Genomic DNA, 19,287 nt, shown 5'->3' with positions numbered 1-19,287 from the left:
GCGTCGTCGTCACAAATAATTAACAATTTAATTTGCCAAAAGCATCCTATTTGACATCAACTGTACACATTGAACAGTGAGAACAAGCTTTAAAATAGTGGATCATTTCAACAGCCATTTGAGAAAAATAACCTCCATATATGTATTCTTAAACATGAAAAAGAAAACTAGAAAAAGACGGGTATCTATGCACAAATGTAAAAAGGTAGAAAATTCCCAGTGAGCTTCTTTCTTGGCTTCTTCGCCCCTTTTTTTTTCCTTCCGCTTCATCATGTGAACTTATATGTGTGAAGGTCAAGGAAGGCCTCGCTTAATCTAGCTAGCTAGCTAGCTACAACGTTCATTGGCATTTGGTCAAATGGGGCCGCTACAATGATCTTTTAATAATCATTTATTTCCATTTTTTAAGCTTTTATTAAGCTGTGCAAAACTATAAATAGTCTTTTTTTAAACTAACTTAAATGATTAACTTTACTAATGAAGATGTATTGACTTCCATGGTCTACAATTTTGGCTAAAAACACCAGGTGGAAAAAACATCATTTTTCTTGACTTTGCACAGAACAAAAAGGAAGTTTTTTTTTGGCTAACGGATTTCATTCAACTCTTTCACGGGTTCATCAAAGGATATGAATCGTAGTTAAGTTTCTGGGTGAGCACTCCGGTGAGAATGAACTCGGCGTTGTGGACATCTGGACGGACCACAAAAAAAGAAAATCAGCTGGCTTTTAAAGAGATGAATTCTAAGCCGTCTCTCGGCTTCCTTACCAATGTTTTTGAGGAAGTAGTCTCTACACAGGTGGAGATCATTATCGCAAGAGATCAAGACGATCTCCGGGAGGTTCTGCCGGATGACAAACGACAGAGTGACTTCTCAATTGGGGCAGAGCTTCCGTTTGGCGTCCCAAAAATAAAAGTCGCCTGGCCTGACCTTGTTGTGTTTGTGCTCCATGATCTTCCGGTAGGACGGCTGTTTGGCCAGCAGCTTCCCTCCGGCACTTTCCACGATGGACTTCATGGTGCCGAGGCTGGGGCACATTCCGGGCGTCAGGTAGAAATACTTTCCCTGAGGAGAAGGAAACAAATACTACGTTTACTGAGCTGCCACTCCCGGTTGAGTGGGAAAGCATCTTATTCATTATTAAAGGTTTCACTCGGTAGAATTGGAATGTCTCCAATTGTTTTGATGTAATGCGTACTTCCAAGTTAGCAAAGCCTTTATGGTGGCAAGGCAATTTTAAAGTCTTTTTTTTTTTTTTGGAACCTTGAAAAGCTGGGCACTGTGGGCTTTCTTCAGCGACTCTTCCAGACTGAAACTGAACAGGACCTCGGCTTCGGTGTCCCTCAAAACGTAGCTCTGCTCGTCTGGAAGGTCAAAATAAGAATGGTCGTGACGAGCGTTAAAAATCCAAGGTCCGCTGTGGAAATTGTAAAGGCGGACGTACGTACCGACAAACTTCTGGCTCCTCCAGCTTTCCTCCAGCCACTCCGGAGTGACAATGTGTTTGGCCACGGACATGGCGCTGAGGAATTTGACCGTGCGCTTGACTTTACTGGCCACCAAGTGGGTGACCTTCAGACTGCCGTCCACCACTTCGCCACCTAAAGCATTTAGCCTCTGGCGGAGGCACATCACGTACGTCAAACTGTGCTACGATGGTGAAACGGCCAAAAAAAATTCCTCAAATAAAAGGTTTATAAACATTATTAAAACAAAAAGGACAACATTTCTTAGGTTTTTTTTTTCTGTTTTGATGCATTTACTGCTACTTCATTTTCAATATTTTGTACTATTTCTATTGATTTTTAAACAGGTGGTTAAGAGCTGTGTGTACCTTTGTGTATTGTTGAACTTGAGTGGGCTCAAAACCAGTGAAAATGACTCTGGGAGTGGACTCGGGTGGAAGCTTCTTACTGGGGGACTGGATCTCCTCCATTCTGTGTGAGCACCAAATCAGGATTACATCAAAAAAGAAATCAACCATTTAAAAAAAAAAAGTGGATCTTGTAAAAGGCTAAGACCGACCTGGCCTTTTTACTGGCGGGTTGGTTAGTGGTGTCGGCCAGCTTTTGCTTCTGGATCAGTTGCAGGTTCTAAAAGAGAAAGTCAAGAAAAATTGTTCCCTAAAAATAAGGCACGACCAAAAGTCCCAGCACCTTCGGGGCAACATATGAGGAGAACCAGTACCAAACTCACCGTTAAAGCTTCTTGGGAGATTTTGATTGGTGCTCTCCAGGGAGCTACAGGAAGTAAAAAAAAAATCAAATCCAAAAGGTTAAGATCACACGTGCGCCCACAATCAATTGTGTGTTGTACTTGCCAAGGAGGTTCTGGACCAGCTGCAAGTTCGGCACCAGGGGCTCGGGGTGCGTAAAGATGGAATATCTGCTGTGTTGGATTTGTCGGAGAGCTTCAAAGTTCCCCAGCAGAATATCGCACATCCACTGGGCGTTGACGCACGGAATCTTCCACTCTTTGGCCTTCTCGTGCTTGAGACCGCTGGCTCTGGAGACATATTATTAAACACATGCCACCAACAAAACAACAACAACAAGATTCTCGGGGAAGGAATATTGCTTTTTTGATTCTGATTCCATCCATTTCATCCATTTCATGAATTTCATTTCCCTTACTCTTTGCAGATAAGGACCGTGTTGCTCCGGCACAGGTAGCCCGTGTATCTGGCACCGGCCAAGTACGCCATCAGCTTCAAGTCGTCCCGGTCGGCGTCCACAAAACCAGTCAGAGATATGATCTGTGGAAACAAGAGAAAAGGGAGATTACAAAAGCAATATATTGGATTCTGAATCAAAACAAGCATTTATCGGAGGGCCGGTGTACATACGTGCTGAGAGCAAGGCTTGGCTCCGGGAGGGAAGGCGAACGGCAGATGCAGCGTCCGATGAGGAGGCACCATTCTCTTGCGTTTCACCACCGTGTTGAGCCAGTGGACGGTCACGCAGCGTTTCCCCTCTCGGAGGGCCTGGGAGCGGACACATCCGACGGCGCGTCGTCAAAAGCCACAAACGTCTTGACGGGCCATTTGGCACAGTAGCCAAAAAGGCATTGGCTAAAAAAGGAGTAGGTCAGGCAGTCTTTTGGCCCCTGGCGTTCTTACCTGCACGTACATGTTGCTGACCTGACTCTCGCACAGCAGGTGGGTGCAGCGGGCGGTCAGGGTGGGGTCCACGGCACCCCCGTAGGTCTGGATCACCTGCAATTGAAGGAGGCGGGTCGGGGTGAGTTGATCGGCCTCCAATCACGTGTTGAAATGAACTTATAGCTGGTAGACATCTTATCCATTTGAAGCAAAAAGTACAAATGTTCTATACATATATACTACATTTATTCAAGTATGTCAGAGGAGGCGGGACCAAATAAAGTGACATGCCTTTGGTTACCATAGCTGCAACAACAACAACAGTCATAGAGGAAGGGGAGCTCATTTTGATAGATCCAAAAAATGTTAATAACCAAGTAGAAAACGAGGTCTAATCAAGAAAGGATGTTTTGGAGTGTTTCTTCTTGAAAGAGACCTTAAGGTACAGTCATGTTTACACAAAGGATCATCTAGCTAGCGAGATAGTTAGCATAATAATGGTCGCCAAGAAGCCCATGGGAGGCGTTTTGGTGTAGCTTACCCGTTTCCACGAGGCGAGCAGTTGTTTGTCTGCTATCTGTTCCGGGTAGTCGGCAATGGCAAAGACGCATCCCAGCATGAAGCCATCTTGGGGAACTGTGGCACACAAAGTCAATTACAAGCACATCCACAAATCCTCAAAAGTCAATTGTAAAGTGTGTCTACAACACCAGCTTTATACACTTACGGTGCCAAGCTCTACTTTCAGACTAGGCAAAGCGGTGCAAAAGTCATATTGAATAAACAAATAACGGATTAGCCCGTTTAACTTGAATAGTAGTTGGATAAATGACACCCAAAAAATGCCACTCTCTATGTGGCTGGGTTGGTTGGGTGTGTTTATAATGTGAAAAAGGGCAGTATAGGGCTTGGAACTGGGGTACCATTGAATACGAGATGACTTTTTGTGTGTGTGACCGTGTGTATATATAAAAAATACTTGATTTTTTCTTACTTTCTTGTCCTGGCTCGTGACCAAAGAGGGAGATGTGAGCGGGCGGTGGCGGCTGAATAGTTTGTTGCTGTTGCATGGCCTGTTGGTTGTGGTGCTGAATGGCCTGCTGTTGATGATTCTGGAGTTGCTGTTGTTGTTGTTGTTGCTGCTGATGCTGCTGTTGTTGTTGCTGTTGTTGCTGCATCTGCTGGATTTGTTGCTGCTGTTGCAGGAAATGTTGTTGTTGCTGCTGCTGCTGCAAATGCTGTTGATGGAGTTGCTGCTGATTCTGTTGTTGTTGTTGCTGCTGTTGTTGTTGTTGTTGCTGTTGTTGCAATAGCTGCAAGCGTTGTTGCTGTTGGAATTGTTGGAGCTGCTGTTGCAGCGCTTGTTGCTGCTGCAGCTGCTGGAGGCCGGGACGCAACAGTTGCTGAGGGCGAAGCTGCTGCTGCTGCTGCTGCTGCTGCTGAGAGAAGGCGTGTTGCTGTTGTTGCTGTTGCTGGGAAAACATTTGCTGTTGGTGCATTTGTTGTTGTTGCTGCTGCTGCTGTTGTTGTTGAAGGAACTGATGCTGCTGGGACATTTGGGGAAAGCCCTGCTGTTGAACCACTTGGGGCTGTTGGTGATGAAGCTGCATCATCTGATGTTGCTGCTGCTGCTGTTGTTGTTGTTGTTGTTGTTGTTGTTGTTGGAGCTGCATCAGGGGCTGCTGTTGAACTTGCTGAGGGATCTGTTGGTGGTGTGCTTGTTGCATTGTCTGATGGGATTGTTGCATGAATTGTTGTTGTTGTTGCTGTTGTTGTTGTTGCTGCTGCTGCTGCTGGGCAGTGAGTTGCTGGCCGGCCATTTTGTTTGACTGATTGAAGAGAAGAGGATTGCTACTGTTGGGAGTTGGAGCATGGCTGTGATTGGTTTGGGACTCTAAGGGCTTTCCCTGGTTGCCACTCAGATTCTGTAGAATCTGCCCCAGAGGAAACAAACAGATTCAACTTTTTTACATGTATCGTATCTTGTGCTCAATCGTCTGTTAAAATTATTAAAATCAATGTTGCCCCCGGGCCCAAAAATTTGCCCAGCCCTTGGTGTCGTAGCATATTCTTACGTACTTGTTGTTCCAATCTTTGCACGTGAAAAAGTCATAAACATGTCTTACGTGCGCTACATTGGCGGGTCGAACATTGGGCTGCATGTCCGAGTTGTTGGTGATGTTGCGGAGCGTCCTGGCGGCCTGGCTCCAGCCGGCCATGCCATCTGGTACAGAGGCGGCGCCTGAAGACAAACAAATCCCAGGTCAGCGCTCGGGCTGCTAAAAGTCTCCAACCCGTGTCTTACCTTGCGCGTTTTGAGAGATGACGGCAGCGGCGCGGACCTCCGGCGGGACGGCGCCGGGTACGGGCGGCACGGTGGCGCACAGGTTAATCAAGCCGCCGCCTCCGCCGGCCCTGGAGGCCACGGGGTCCTTGGCGCCGGGCGGCCCGCTTCGCCTGCGCGCCACGCCCGCCCCGAACGGCGGGGTGGGCGTGACCATTTCGGCGGGAGTCCAGTTGAGGTTGGTCCCCTCTTTCTCCGTGGACGAATCGTCGTCCGAGTCGTCGAACATGCGTTCGCCGCGCCGTTCCGTTTTGCGCGGGGACGACGGGGAGACGGAGTTGAGTTTCTTGGGACCGGGTCGGCGGCGGGGGCTGGACTCCTGGGACGAGGCGCCGCTGGACATCCGCGAGCGGCGGGGGCTGTAGCTCCCGTCCGAGCGGGAACGTTGGTCGGAAGATTCCGCTTCGCTCTCGTCCGCTTCTTCCGCCTCCACGTAGGTGAGCCGGGGGTGATAGAGTGCTTCCTCATTCCTGCTTTTTGCTGTGGAAGACATTGTGCATTTCATTGGAAAATTCTCACTTGGCCTAGATCAGGTCAAAACAAAAAACAAAAAAAACTAACTTCTGACTTCATTATACTTATTTTTTCTCTAAAAAAACTAAACTTTTTAGAATCATCCCCAATAATTTATAGATGTTATAGAAGTGATACAAGAAGCAGAAGTTTACCTTTGACGGAATCTATGATCCAGTCTGGAGTAACAATCTTAATAGCAGGATGTTTCAGGGCACATTCATACTTGGCCTGAAATGAAAACAATATACAAAAATGAATTCTACAAATACACAATAAAAAAAAATGTCAGCGTTTACACTTACCCCTTTTGGTTCATTCACCACCAAGTGTGTGACTTTTTTGTTAAGGTTCAGCTGGCATTCTCCACCATAAAATGTTAAATAAGCCCACAATGCATTGAGGTCATCTGGCAGCTATGGACAAGTCAGAAATTGTCATGTGTTCATTAATAACATTAAGTAAGCACTAATATCATCATTTCCACAGTTTTCCCCAAAAGACACGATACTATCTACCATCATATTTCCATATTGTTGACTTACACGAGGAAGACAGGCTGTCACTCCAAAGAATATCTGTCCGGATTCTGGAGAAAACCCTGTGACTCTGTGGGGTTGCTGGTTATGAAAACAAATATTATTTCTTTCTGGAACGGCTTGAAATCAATGCTTTATAACCAAATTTAGAAAAAAAGAGATCAATTGCTGGAAGGATACGGTAACAGGTCTCCACATCGGACCGAGAGGATCACCCAGGATGGCTGTAAAAGACCAGGGAAGCTTTTCAGTCTGCAAAATTCATTTTGTATTTCCAATTGCATATAAATTCTACAAAAAACTGAATTCCTACCTTGACTACTGGCAGATCAAAAACCTCCCGAGATTCCCCCACCTCCGGGTTGTCCCCGTCCTCTGCGATAATATGAGTGGCCAGAGCATTGTAGGAGACTTCTTTTCCTTTTCCATCTTTCAACAGCTGGACCACCTAAAAACCGAGCAAAAATTGCCATTTAGTCATGTTTTAGATCACTCTACGATCAAGTCACGCCCACATGACGTTCTTGCGTCATGGTAGTTCCCACCAAAACTCACTTGACTATTTGACTACGTAATTACAAGTACTTTCAGTAAAAAAAATATGACAATTATTGCAGGAAGCGGTGCAGTGTTTCCATTTTTTCCCAAAAAAGTACAACATCGCTAGAGGGCAAAGTTGACAGTTACAGGTTGGTTGATCCAGTTGACCGTTAGCATGTCAAAGTTATTCACCTTGTTACTCCACATAGCTCAAAATTAAGCAGTCAGACTTATTAATTGTATATTGAGAAGAAAAAATACTACATTGCTACGCGGTTTAGAAAATAGTTCATTATAGTTATTGTAGCTAACCATGAATGAAAATGATACAGTCAGGTCTGCAGTTAAACCGAGTAAATACGTACTCACTGTTCTCTTCGTCAAAAATAACCTTGGGGTATTATCAGGCCCGTAACTTTGCCGAAATGGCATGAGAGAAGCATCGTCCCCCAACGAATAATAATACACGTTGGCCAAAAAACAAGCGCGCACATACGAAGAGAGCTCGACACCTTGCTAGCCGGCTAACTAGCTTGACCAACAAAACCTATTCCGATTCAATGGCGCTAGCATGCTATCATGCTAGGAAGGAGAAGCTAACATCCACACAGCCTCACCTTTGGGTCAATGTCCCCAACCACGTAGAATTTGACATCTTTAAAAAGTTCGTCAACAACCTTACTTTCCTCCTCAGACATGGTGCTCCATTAAGGTCGTATGATAAAACATGTATGCCAGCTAATTGTTTACGGCTTAAAACTAGAAGATATTGCGCCTGCAGAAAGCTTACTGTAGACCTGAGCTACTCTAGCGCCAAATCGCTGAGCGCGCCTTGGACTAAGCCATTCTGAAATGACAGGGGGTTGTCAAACAAAACGATAACCTCCCGGGTGTTTATTGTTATTTTATTCATATATATTGTATTAATGAATGACATATAATGTGATTAGTATTTTTCTAGCGGAACAAAATCATTAATGTTGAAAAGGCGCATGAACAAGTATTTTTCCGAGGATCGTAGACACCCCTACACAAGTCAGGCTATTTTTTGCCCCATTTCGTAGTAACTGTTTCCGCCCCGGAGATGTGAGGTTATTTTACTGTATACAGTCCATTGAACCTGAATAATTTTCACAATGGGGATAAATATTGAAAAATATACATACTAGATAAATAAGGGCTTGTCGACTTCGTTTCTGTTAGAAATGGACCCAAATTAAAAAGTAATTCCTGAAAATCAACCTGGACACCATTTTGATATGGATCTGGTGAAACACCACTCTCTGGTGGTCAAATTGTGTCAAGTGGTTCAACCAACCCACAAGACAATGAACCCCGCTCTCATAAAACATGTTTTTATTCATTGAAATTCCCACTTTTGCTTCATAGCTGAGTTTCAATCTTCAGGATTGAGAATTTGGTAAACGATCCAATTAGTGTCAAGTCCATCATCTCACACATTACGACAGCGAGTCAAAATGGCTCTATTCCAGAAGACCTTGACTTACTAATTGAGCAGCAGCCAATAATCTGGAAAAAGACACATTAATTACGACCTTTTGACCTTTCGGGTGTGAAATGGAGACATTATCCTTTGGACACGTCACATGTTATTACCGTCTTACATTGGGATATTAAATGTGTCATTATTTCACCTTGCAAACAGCGCTGGCTAATCATAATTACACACGAATGACTCATTTGAATTAATGGGATCTTTCCGTGCCATTGGCAATGATAGGCGTCCAATCATCCGGCTCTCTCATTAGTTTATCACTAAGTCCATTTGAATTATGAAAATATAATGAAGCGTGGCACACACAAGAAGCTTGAGTCCAGCCTAAGATCGTTTGGGCTTCTCAGCTTCAACATTAGATGGAGCTAATCACATAAAAAGTGCCTCACCCTGAACTCAGGGGTCAAAATGTTAAAATCAATGGAGGAAATTGAAGAATTTTAGTTCATAATTGAGAAAATTGACCCTATGATTTTAACTTTGACGTGATATATAATTAGGGAAGATTTTTATTTTGACAATTAATGAAAGTGTGGCAATTTTTACACAAAGAAAATATGGCTGGACATTTCAGGTGCGCTAACCTTACTTTCTTAATATTTGATAACATTTCACAAAGGCGCTATCAAGATTTACAAAATGTGTGTGTGGGTGTATGTGTTTTTTTTTAAATAATCCCTTTTCTGGAGGGTCAAAGGTCTTAACCCTTTGACGGACAGCTATTGAAAAGTTGATCTGTTGAATCACACAGCAAGTGAAAATTTGGAGTCTTTGAAAAAAGCCTCAAGCCTACTGCTTACAATAATCATATTTATATGATATTTGTTTAAATTATAAATCAGCCAATTGGACAATGAGCCTTCTGTAAAAAGCCAATGAGTACTCTGTAAGACCTTTTAAAAAATCTTAAATTAATCCATAAAATGCCTGATTGTGGGGAAAAAAATGGTAAAAGCCTATATGGTACATTAGCATGTTACAGGCTAACATTAAAAGATTGAAGCATGTGTGTGCCCAAATGTGTGGGCATTTAGCAATTCAAAGTAAAAGTTTGTAAAAGTTTGGAGGCCTCCCTCGGACACGGATTGTCCGTGAGATCAAACGCAAGACAGATCTGGAGGGAAATCCCTTCCTTGGTTGGCGAGCGCTTTGAAAATGGGAAAAGGCACTCAAGCAAAACTCCCCTTTGTCCAGCGCGAGCGCCGTGAAGCGGCCACGGCGGCTCCGGGCCGCCGACCCGGAGCCCGCGGACCCGATCCCCGCCGGGTTTATCCGCGGTGCGGCGATCGTGGGGGATTAGAGCGCTAAGTGAATGTAACGAGGACGGTCGCGGCCTTTTCGGGACGCCGGAGCGCGACGGCGACCTACCAAGAGAGCCTTGAGTTTAGGCCTGGTATTTTGTCGCTTCTTTTCACTAAAGTTGATCTGGAAATCAAACCAATGTGTCCAAAGTTTGCCATACAGACGCTCCCCTACTTACAAACGTTCAAGTTACGAACAAACGGTACATACGAACATGTCTGTAAATTGTGTTAAATGGCGAAGGTGTTTTCTGGCCGCCCATGACGGCAGTAGACGTCCAATCCGATTTTTTGTTGTTGGAGTTATTCTTTGTCTGGGGCCAGCTCGGGATGGTATCAGAGGACAGTTTACTGAAAGATAGGACTGACCTTTACCCCAGAATGCAGACCTGGAAGGACGCTTAAGAAATTGCTGATGCAGCGTGATGGCTGTCCAACAACCTTTGTGATTATTCACATTATGGATAAACGGTGACGCTCTATTGGCTTGATTATGGAATTGTTTTGCCCGATGGGCAGAAATAACGGTAGAATTTCCATTTGTGACGAGGACCATGTCAGAAGGAATTCTCTCTTGCAAGATAATCATCAGAGATGCCAAATTAATTAAATATCTATATAATTAATCAGATGCCCCACTGTATTGTTTTATAATGATATGAATGTATAATTATGGATGAAGCTAACATTTGTATTCCACACGTAAACAGAGGTGGAGGCGTGAAAGCGGGGCGCTAATTCCCGGGGTCCTTGTGTGAAGAGCGCACGGAGCGGAATAGGAAGTGTCCCCCTAACCCCGGCCCCCCAGTTCCCCCCCACTCCGGGCCCCCCTCCTCCTCCTTCTCCCTCCTGGATTTTGAAGGGTTTTTTTTTTTTCTTCTTTTTTTTTTTTTTGTGTGAGGCGGACAGGAAGCCGACGGCAGCGGGCCGACCTGGTCTTTTGTCTGCGGGCTCATCTCACATCTGGGCAGGCGCACAATGCGGGAGACAGCGCCATTCAGGGGCCCCACAATGGCCGCCTCTTATCTTCACAGCCCTGCATGTCAACCCAAGTCCAATTGACTCAAATCATTTTAGACGTGGCGCTTTTGGAGGCATTTTCCACTGCATGGGCCCGCCCGCATTCAAACCGACGCAATTCCATACCTTTCCCAAGCCTCCGTTGAAAAATAAAACATTTCAAAATAAACTTTTTCAATGAATTCATCCCGATTGGACGTCCGATCCATCCGAAGCGGGAGGTCGGCAGAGGACGGACGGACGCCCGCTTGGAACGGATTGGACACCCGGGCGTAGTGGATGGGGAAAACATTTGTATCCAATGACAATATTTGAGTTTGGAAACTTTTGCTAAGTTTGCCCCAACTTTCTGCGAAGATTTAAAGCAGTTCATTTTCACTTTAAATGTTTTGGATTTTTTTTTAATGAAACTTCTGCATTTTATCTCAAGTAGATTATATATAGTTATTTTGCAAAAGTATTGACAGCCTCCCCTTCAAATGGATTGGACACCTACTACTTATAAACCCACTTTTAAAAAAAAAAGAGGCACACGATTGGACGCCAAGCGCCGTTAATTGCAACAATATAATGCATTATTAAAAATCAGCATCTTAATTTACTTTTAATTCTCACAACTGCAACGGCGTGTCATTTCTATAAGTAAGTTTAATGGTTTTATGATTTGACAAGCAACAATTCACAAGAATATTATTCAAATTTAAGGATTAGAGTTGATTTTTAATTGAATTAACTGGCAGGCTCAATGATTTCCATGTTAACTGCAACGCACAAATTCATTCCGTTTTTAATTTGATGATTTAAAAATAACAAAGGATCACGCAACATAAATCCAATCCCGCAGTTTTTCGACCTTTTTAAAGTGTTAAATTCCAGATTGTAAACGTAAACACACACATGATCTATCCTCAAGGATTTAAAAAATGCGAAATAAGTCAATCAATTGGGTACTTGAATAGAAACAACTTTTAAAAGGTCCGTTTTTCGATTTGTTTATAAATTGTAACAGCAAGCTACATCGCAAAAAAATAGGAATTTTGAGCACTTGTAAAAAATTGGAATTTTGAGTACTTGAGTACCTAAAATGCTAAAGTTTTTAAAAAGTTAAATAAAAGCTCCAATTGATGACCAAGTCACTGTTTGGAGTAAATAATTGTACCACATAAGATTAATTCGAGGTGGATTAAAAACGTATTAACAAGATTTAACCCTAAATCCACACACTCTTGAACGATAAACACGACAGTGTTTCGGAGTGTGTTTTGTTCGGACGACTTTCACACACGCATAGAAAGAATAAAATGCACAATAAGTGACTGAATTCAATGATTCGCAAACAAATCGTCGTTCATTGGAAAGAAATACGTGAAAGGTAGCAAATGTGAGATTTACGGACAATTCAAAGTAACAGCCCGCAAAGTGATGACGTCACATATTTTGGTCACTGTTAAGTGTGTCATGACGAATATTATTGAGTCACGTGGCCATGTTTTCTTTAGGGTTGCGACTTGGAAACGTTGCCGTCACTCGGATTTTCAATGAAGAATAACAAACAAAAACATGCATATGGATAGAAATACGGACAAGAGACTTACCCGTGATGCCTTCATGTGCCATTGGAAAAACAGGCGAATGTGTATTACGGCGTCCAGTAAGCTTTAAAAGATAACGACAGCAAATTGGTTAATGATTAAAAGAGGAGACAGTAAAATAGGAAAATAAATTGGGGAGATTTTTATTACCTTTGACGGAGCTAGATGTCCAGTCTGTTTTACTGGGAGAGGTTGGAAACGATTGTTTGGGTGCATTATATCAAAATAAATGTCACTTATAGGGAACTAAACATTGGGTGGAGTTACCTCCGAAATTTGTCTCTGAAACACGTCGTTTTATTCACCAACAGTTTACTTGATGCGTTTCACGTGGTCGATATCCAGCGAAGGTCATATTTGGAACATTTTTGCCTCAACGCGAACGTCTCACACGCTGGGGTTGAAGCTGTTTAGGCTCCGAGGAATTCCGGATAAGTCACGTGACAAGTTTCCTGCCAGGCCATTGGTCCAAGGCACGTGTCTCAAAGCGTCGTAGTACAAGGACTCTCGGCCAATGGGAAATGAGAAGCAAATCCTTCGTCAAAAGTATTTCAGCGTCGACACATTGGCAACGCGTTACTGCTGAGAGCATCAAAAATGTGCGCAGGGATCCGCTAAAACGACACAAAAACGATTTCACCCGTAATTATTCAATTCGTCCCACAAAAATAAAGAAAGAAAATAAACTATGAAGAGCGCATTATAACCAGAAAACCAATGATGACTCTTTTCTGATTGAAATCATCGCCTTTTGGGGGCTGTAAACAATACATTGTACTCTCCAAAAATATTTTTTCCCCCTTGTCGTCGAGCTTTGGAATTGTATTTGGTTCTGAGGAGGTTCGGCCTTCATCCCCATGGAAGAAAACGCTCGTCGAGACCCGGACGAGGAGTCCAACCGAGCCCCCCTCCCGCCGGGCAACCAGCAGTCCCACCGGATCACCAACTTTTACATCGACAACATTTTACGGCCGGATTTCGGTCGCCGGCGAAAGAGCGACAACTCGCAGGTGGCCGCCGCCAGAAGAGATGCGAAAAACAGGGACAAGACAGCGGCGGGCGTCGGGGAGGACTCGACGTCGTCCGACGACAACCGCCCGGAAAAGACCTCGGGGAGACGGAAAAGACGAGGAGATCCCGAAGAGGAGGAGGAGGATGATGAGGAGGATGGGGAGGAGGACGGGAACCGCTACGGGAATCGGTGCGGGAATCGGTGCGGAAGCCCCCCGGCCGCCTCGGCGTCAGATGGGGCCAAACAGATGATGTGGCCCGCTTGGGTTTATTGCACACGTTACTCGGACCGGCCCTCGTCAGGTTAGTCCTCTCCAATCTTTTCGAAAGATGACAATTTTCCAGCAAATCAAATCTTTTTTTGAAAGGGGTCTTAAACTCAAAATGCTCCCCAAAAAGATAAGATGATGTTTTTGTTCCTAGTATACGACGCACCTCCCCCAATCAAACTTAATAGACATATCACTATCAATTGACAAACTTATTATTATATCATCTCATAATATTACCTTGTTATTATAATATAATATAAAATAACAAGAATACACCCATTTTTTTAAACTCTTGCACCCTTTTAATAACAAGCACATACAATGGCTCAGTTTGGAATGGAATTGTTGGCAAATGAATCGAAAGTCGACTTTTTAAGCGTCATTAGTTTCCTGGAAATTAAGTTGCGTTCAGGGTATACTCGAAAAAGTGAAAGATGAATCTTCCAAAAGTGAAGTAAAACCAAGTTTAACGCCATTGTTCCTGACTCTTCTTTGTTAATATTCTATTAGCATATTTTTGACAATGGAGGGTGTCTAAAAAAGTGAGGGTCTGGAGTCTAAAGGGGGGGGGGGCAATCCTTGAGAAATGTAGGACAGAAAGATGAGAAAAGATTTCAAATAAAAAAACTATATGCACATTCAAAATGTGTCTTCGCAGAATATCGACTAAATATGAAATTGGATTTTGTTCTAATTCATGTGCGTTTTAGGCCTCTTTTCATAAATGATTAAAGAAAGTTGAGTGTTATTTCTCTTTTAAAAGTATCAAAACGTAGACTTTTCTCTTCAGTAAATCGGTACTCATGAGTTTTAATCCAATTTTTACTTTTTGGTTATGATGACGTGACGTAGATGCAAAATCCCGCTGAAACCCCCACAATGAATTGATTATAATAATCCAAGATTGGTTTCAAATTGCCGTATAAAGTCAGAATGAAACATGAAACGAGAAATTACAAAAATAAAAGTTCAAATGGAGGTTTAATGTTTTATTTTTATTTTAGTGAGGAGAAGTTTGAATTGAATGAATGCAAAGCTTATGGAAATGCCCACAATGGGCCTTTAAAAAAAGAGAGGGGGGGTGGCTTTGGTCCGCAGCTTTTCGGCCTATTAAAGTATAACCAATGACGTCACCTACATTTATGATAGCGTGACCACATGGTCAAGATGCTGCTAAACTTCTGATTCCAAATTTGAGCTTTTCATTTTAGTTCTTTTTAAAACCTGCCATATTTTTTTGTTCTATTCTTAACCTGACGCTCGATTTCAAGTCTAATGGATATTTCCGATTTCCCCTAAATGCATCATTCGAAAACAACTCCATTGTGTTTTTTAATGCAATAAAATATATATTTTTTAAAGATGCAAGTACGTATTTGTATAAAAGAAGGAACGAGGCGCCCCTCCTCCATTTGATCCGAGTCCCTCCCCCTATTTTTTCGGGAGCTTTATTCTGCCAAACCTCCAAAACTTCTGCCATTGAAGGAGTTTGACGTTCAATCCGTTTGAAAGAAACGATTGGCCCAGTGGTGTTGCCTTCAATGGCAGTAAGAGAAATAATTTTTGGGAAAGCTACTTTGTTTTGATTTGATTTCAAGTGCATCAGACGTCTATTGGCGTCAATATGACAGCTCCTTTCAACAGACTTTTGGGGGAGGGATTTAAAATGGATTTTCGTTGACTTTTTCTTTTAAGGAGAGTGACTGAAATAATGGAAAATAGGTGTAAAGGTGAAATATACAAGGATTTTTGTATTCCTTTCGGCACATAAATGAGTCGCTATTTATAAGAAAATGACACTCAAATTGGCTTTAGCATTCACTTAAAAAGCCGATATCAAATGCTAACTAGCTATCTGTGTCTAAGAAAAAAAAACACTTCCAAGTTACACTTTTTTGAGTATTTAAACACACAAAAATCCTTCTTACCTTTACTTGACTTTTTTCTCCATGAATTCAACGCTGGTATCTCTTCTCCGGAAATGAATTAGTTCCAGAAGCCGTTGCGTAACTTTGGAATTTTCCTAAGTAGACACACAATTCACATTCAAAAAGCTTTCATGCGTTTCAACGGCATCAATAAACCTTTTAAAAATCAGCAAAGTCGACCCATTTTGTATAAAAGAAAATGAAACGATGGATTAAACCATTAAAATGTGTCACAGACCCATTTTTTAATCAATGTTGACATTAACGGCTAAAACACAGGCATCTAAAGACAACTTAAAATGATTCATTCAAAAGAACTTCACCATGAAAAACCAAGAACAAAACGGCAAAGTGGATAAAAGTATAGGAAGCATGGTGGCTGATCCCTGTAAGCCAATGGGAGGCCACCATTTGGCAAAACAATTCCATAATCTAGCCAAAAGAGCGTCACCGCATCAGCAATTTCTTAAGCATCCTTCCAGGTCTGCATTCTTTCAGTAAACAGTCGTCGGAAGGAGGACTCGGTGACATGTTACCGTCCCAGACAAATTCAACCAGCTCTCATACATAAATGATTATATGTGAATCCCACAAAGTGTATAGTAATAGACTTTTTGAAAGGGGCGGTGTCATTTGCGCTCTTGCTCGTGTTTCAGGTCCCCGATCGCGCAAACCCAAGAGGGCCCGGACCCCCACCAAAGAAGACAAGCGTCCCAGGACGGCCTTCACGGCGGAGCAACTCCAGCGGCTCAAGACGGAGTTCCAGAGCAACCGCTACCTGACCGAGCAGCGGCGGCAGGACCTGGCCCGGGAGCTGGGCCTCAACCAGTCCCAGATCAAGATCTGGTTTCAGAACAAGAGGGCCAAGATCAAGAAGGCCACGGGGAACAAGAACTCGCTGGCGCTGCACCTCATGGCGCAGGGATTGTACAACCACGCCTCCTCGTCCAAATCCGACAGCGATTAGCCGGCTACATGGCGTCCCCGGCCGGGACCGGCGTGCCCTTTTCCCAGATAGAGACCCTTTTAGAATGTGTCCGCGGCTTTCGTCCTCGACGACATACGAGACGTTCCGTCGTATTTTGTCGCCACCTGTGGGAAATCGCTGCTTTTGCGCTTCGTTCCTCATCTATCTCAGACGTTTGTTCATTTTCTGTACTTCCGCTCGTACTCAAAAAGGTCAGGGGAGAAGGCGGAGCCTATTCCAGCCAAGGACACCCAACCGGTTACCAGCCCATCGCAGTCCCCACGTTCCCTTTTGGACAATTTTGAGTTGACGACCGGCCTATGTGGCATTTTTAGCCAGGTGAGAGGAAACTGGAGTACCCGGAGAAAAGCCACACGGACAAACTGGTGTTGAGTCTGTAACTTTTTCTGATAGACTACCATTTTTCGTCCCTCCCTGTAGCTGCGTCCACAACACTCAACTAAAAACACTGTCGAAGTGAAATGGTCTTCTTGACGGAAAAAGGTCAGCTAGCTAAACGTGACCATGAGCCACGTCGTCATTGCTAGCTAAAGAGCTCATTTCTGCTTTTGATAGGTCACAAGAACAAGAAGGTATATTTTTGAGGGGGCGCAAGAGCAACTGGGACAGAAACTATGCTGAATTCCAAAGATTTTTGTTTTGTTTTTCCTTTGCTGCAGAATTTGTGAGTGTGTTTTTTTGGTTGCTATGTTTTTGGGAACGAGTGCTGCCTTCTTTTTCTGGTCCTGAGCCGTCAGTGTCTTTGCTTTGGGCTCGGAATTTTGCCTTTTGCGGTCGTGGTGGCGTGCGTGCCTGCTACCCAAAAACTCCCATTTTGGGGACATTTGGGATGTTGTTTTTAAGGGATTTTAAAATGACTTTCTCCATTTCAAGAAGCCTTAAAAGCAAAAAGGAATGTCGTTTCCTTGAATGAGTGGCAACAAGAAATTTGAAATTATCTGCTGGAACCCTTTAAAACCCTTTTTTCTTTCAAGTGGAAGACATTTGAAAAAAAAAGTTCCTTAAATAAAGACCTGGCGTTTTAGCATTTTTTTTTTGTGTGTGTGACGTTAATGTGATGTTTATATATTTGGACGCCAGGTCAAGATTTCAATTCTATGACTTTATTTTTATTTATCATTATTTTTTAGGAACAAATCAATGTGGATTAAAATAATAAAAAAATTGATAAAAAAAAGGCCTCTATTAACACTCCAAGTTGACTTATTAAAATGACAAAGTGTTAAACTCAATGATAGACGTCCAATTCATTTTGGCGAATGAACGTGGCTTGGTCATGTAAAAAGTTGTTTTAAAAATATTTATAATGAAAAAAAATGTATTATACATTAATGAGTGTCAACTACATGGTTAAACTTCGAAAAAAAACGGATTTAAACACTTTAAAAATTGTTAATCAATTCAAAAAATGGCTTCGTTTTGTTTGTTTTCCCTGAAAAATAAAAGCAAAGAAAACTAATCCGCATCCATTTAAAATGAATTGGACGTCTTGTGTCGTCAACGCGAACAACGAAGGAAACGAGAGGGTTAATACATTTAAAAAACAACAACATTGGGGCCTCGGCATGCTGCGTTCAGGGAACCTTGGGTCTTTTAGGACAAAACGTGGCACCGAATTGTAGCAAGTTGAATTTTATGTTATTTGTTTCTGAAAAAGAAATAAAACATGTGAACGTCGTATTTATAAGAAATAGCCACGTTGGGTCGCGTTTTACATAAGTTATTTTCCTGTTTTTGAATGCAAAAAATCTCCTAGGCCTTTTCGCTGGTGGCACAAACCAAAATGGCAAAATGGAGGTCTGCTAACTATGCTGTGAATTGGCCGTCAATTTTTCGGGCAAGTCAACTTATTTGCCTTCAAACCACGTCATCTAAGCTAAATACGTTGCAGTTTTGTCGAAAGGGGGCGTCTTTTCGAGACGTTCAATGAGACATTTACAATGGGGGGTTTCAACTCTTTGACATGGTCCTATATGTACACAATTTTTTTCAATGGATGCTGTGTGGGTGAATAAAAAGAGTGCAAAAATGATTTGGGGATTGTATTTTTGGAAGCGGTGACATTTTTTAAATGTTTATACTATGTTATTGAATAGAACAATTGTAATAAATATGCCCCCCATTTCGAGTAATACATAATATTGCCTGCAACCCCTTCAAAAGATATGAAAACTGTTTCTAATATATTTTATTAGGGGGGAAACCGCAAATTAACAAGTAATGAAGGTATTTGAGCTCCAGATGGATTTTACACTGCAGAAATAGTCACTGAAAGGGTTTGAGTATCCTTGAAAGGGGAATTTAAAGCCAAGTTCTCCAGTGTTTTCTTTTTTTATAATAGCAAAAACTAACAAAAAAGACATTCTGGCATCTTTTGGCTTACCGTATTTGCTGGTCTTTGATTTTGTAGGTTGAATTAATCCAACAAATGTCCTATTTTCTATGAACAGGTGCTGTTTTTCCTGTTTTGCGTGTCTCCCTCCACAAAACGACACACCTGAATCAGATCATGGAGATGGTTAGCTTGCGGACGGCTTGCCCATTAATCAGTTGATTTGATTCAGCTGAGCTGGAAGAGGGAGATGTACAAGTGACACTTTGTACTACGTATATCTTACATTG

The 19,287-nt window shown here is 42.6% G+C and overlaps 2 protein-coding genes across 4 annotated transcripts; one reads left to right on the top strand and one right to left on the bottom strand.

The window, feature by feature from the left end:
- Positions 1-9: 9 nt before the first annotated feature.
- Positions 10-12,979, bottom strand: paxip1 (PAX interacting (with transcription-activation domain) protein 1). Of its 3 annotated transcripts, XM_077724524.1 has the most exons (25): positions 12,734-12,979; positions 12,617-12,648; positions 12,470-12,530; positions 6,811-6,945; positions 6,678-6,721; positions 6,504-6,567; positions 6,264-6,374; positions 6,114-6,189; positions 5,407-5,925; positions 5,228-5,343; positions 4,096-5,035; positions 3,643-3,737; positions 3,120-3,215; positions 2,847-2,984; positions 2,635-2,756; positions 2,322-2,506; positions 2,198-2,241; positions 2,027-2,094; positions 1,836-1,938; positions 1,450-1,618; positions 1,265-1,365; positions 932-1,066; positions 769-844; positions 633-692; positions 10-286 (listed from the first exon to the last, which is right to left on the bottom strand). In XM_077724524.1, exons 3-25 carry the CDS (start codon positions 12,482-12,484, stop codon positions 270-272), a joined length of 3,429 nt encoding a protein of 1,142 aa, XP_077580650.1. In that variant the 5' UTR covers positions 12,485-12,530; positions 12,617-12,648; positions 12,734-12,979; the 3' UTR covers positions 10-269. The 3 variants fall into 3 exon arrangements, with proteins under 3 accessions (XP_077580650.1, XP_077580651.1, XP_077580649.1); XM_077724525.1 differs by having other exon boundaries at positions 12,617-12,979; XM_077724523.1 differs by lacking the exons at positions 12,470-12,530; positions 12,617-12,648; positions 12,734-12,979 and adding an exon at positions 7,655-7,878.
- en2b (engrailed homeobox 2b) lies at positions 12,846-18,682 on the top strand. The gene is made up of 2 exons (XM_077724526.1): positions 12,846-13,780; positions 16,334-18,682. Exons 1-2 carry the CDS (start codon positions 13,324-13,326, stop codon positions 16,642-16,644), a joined length of 768 nt encoding a protein of 255 aa, XP_077580652.1. The 5' UTR covers positions 12,846-13,323; the 3' UTR covers positions 16,645-18,682.
- The last annotated feature ends 605 nt before the right edge of the window (positions 18,683-19,287 follow it).

Source organism: Stigmatopora nigra, chromosome 9 (genome assembly GCF_051989575.1).
Source record: "Stigmatopora nigra isolate UIUO_SnigA chromosome 9, RoL_Snig_1.1, whole genome shotgun sequence".
NCBI classification, from domain to species: domain Eukaryota; kingdom Metazoa; phylum Chordata; class Actinopteri; order Syngnathiformes; family Syngnathidae; genus Stigmatopora; species Stigmatopora nigra.
This window is presented reverse-complemented; position numbering and strand designations above follow the sequence as displayed.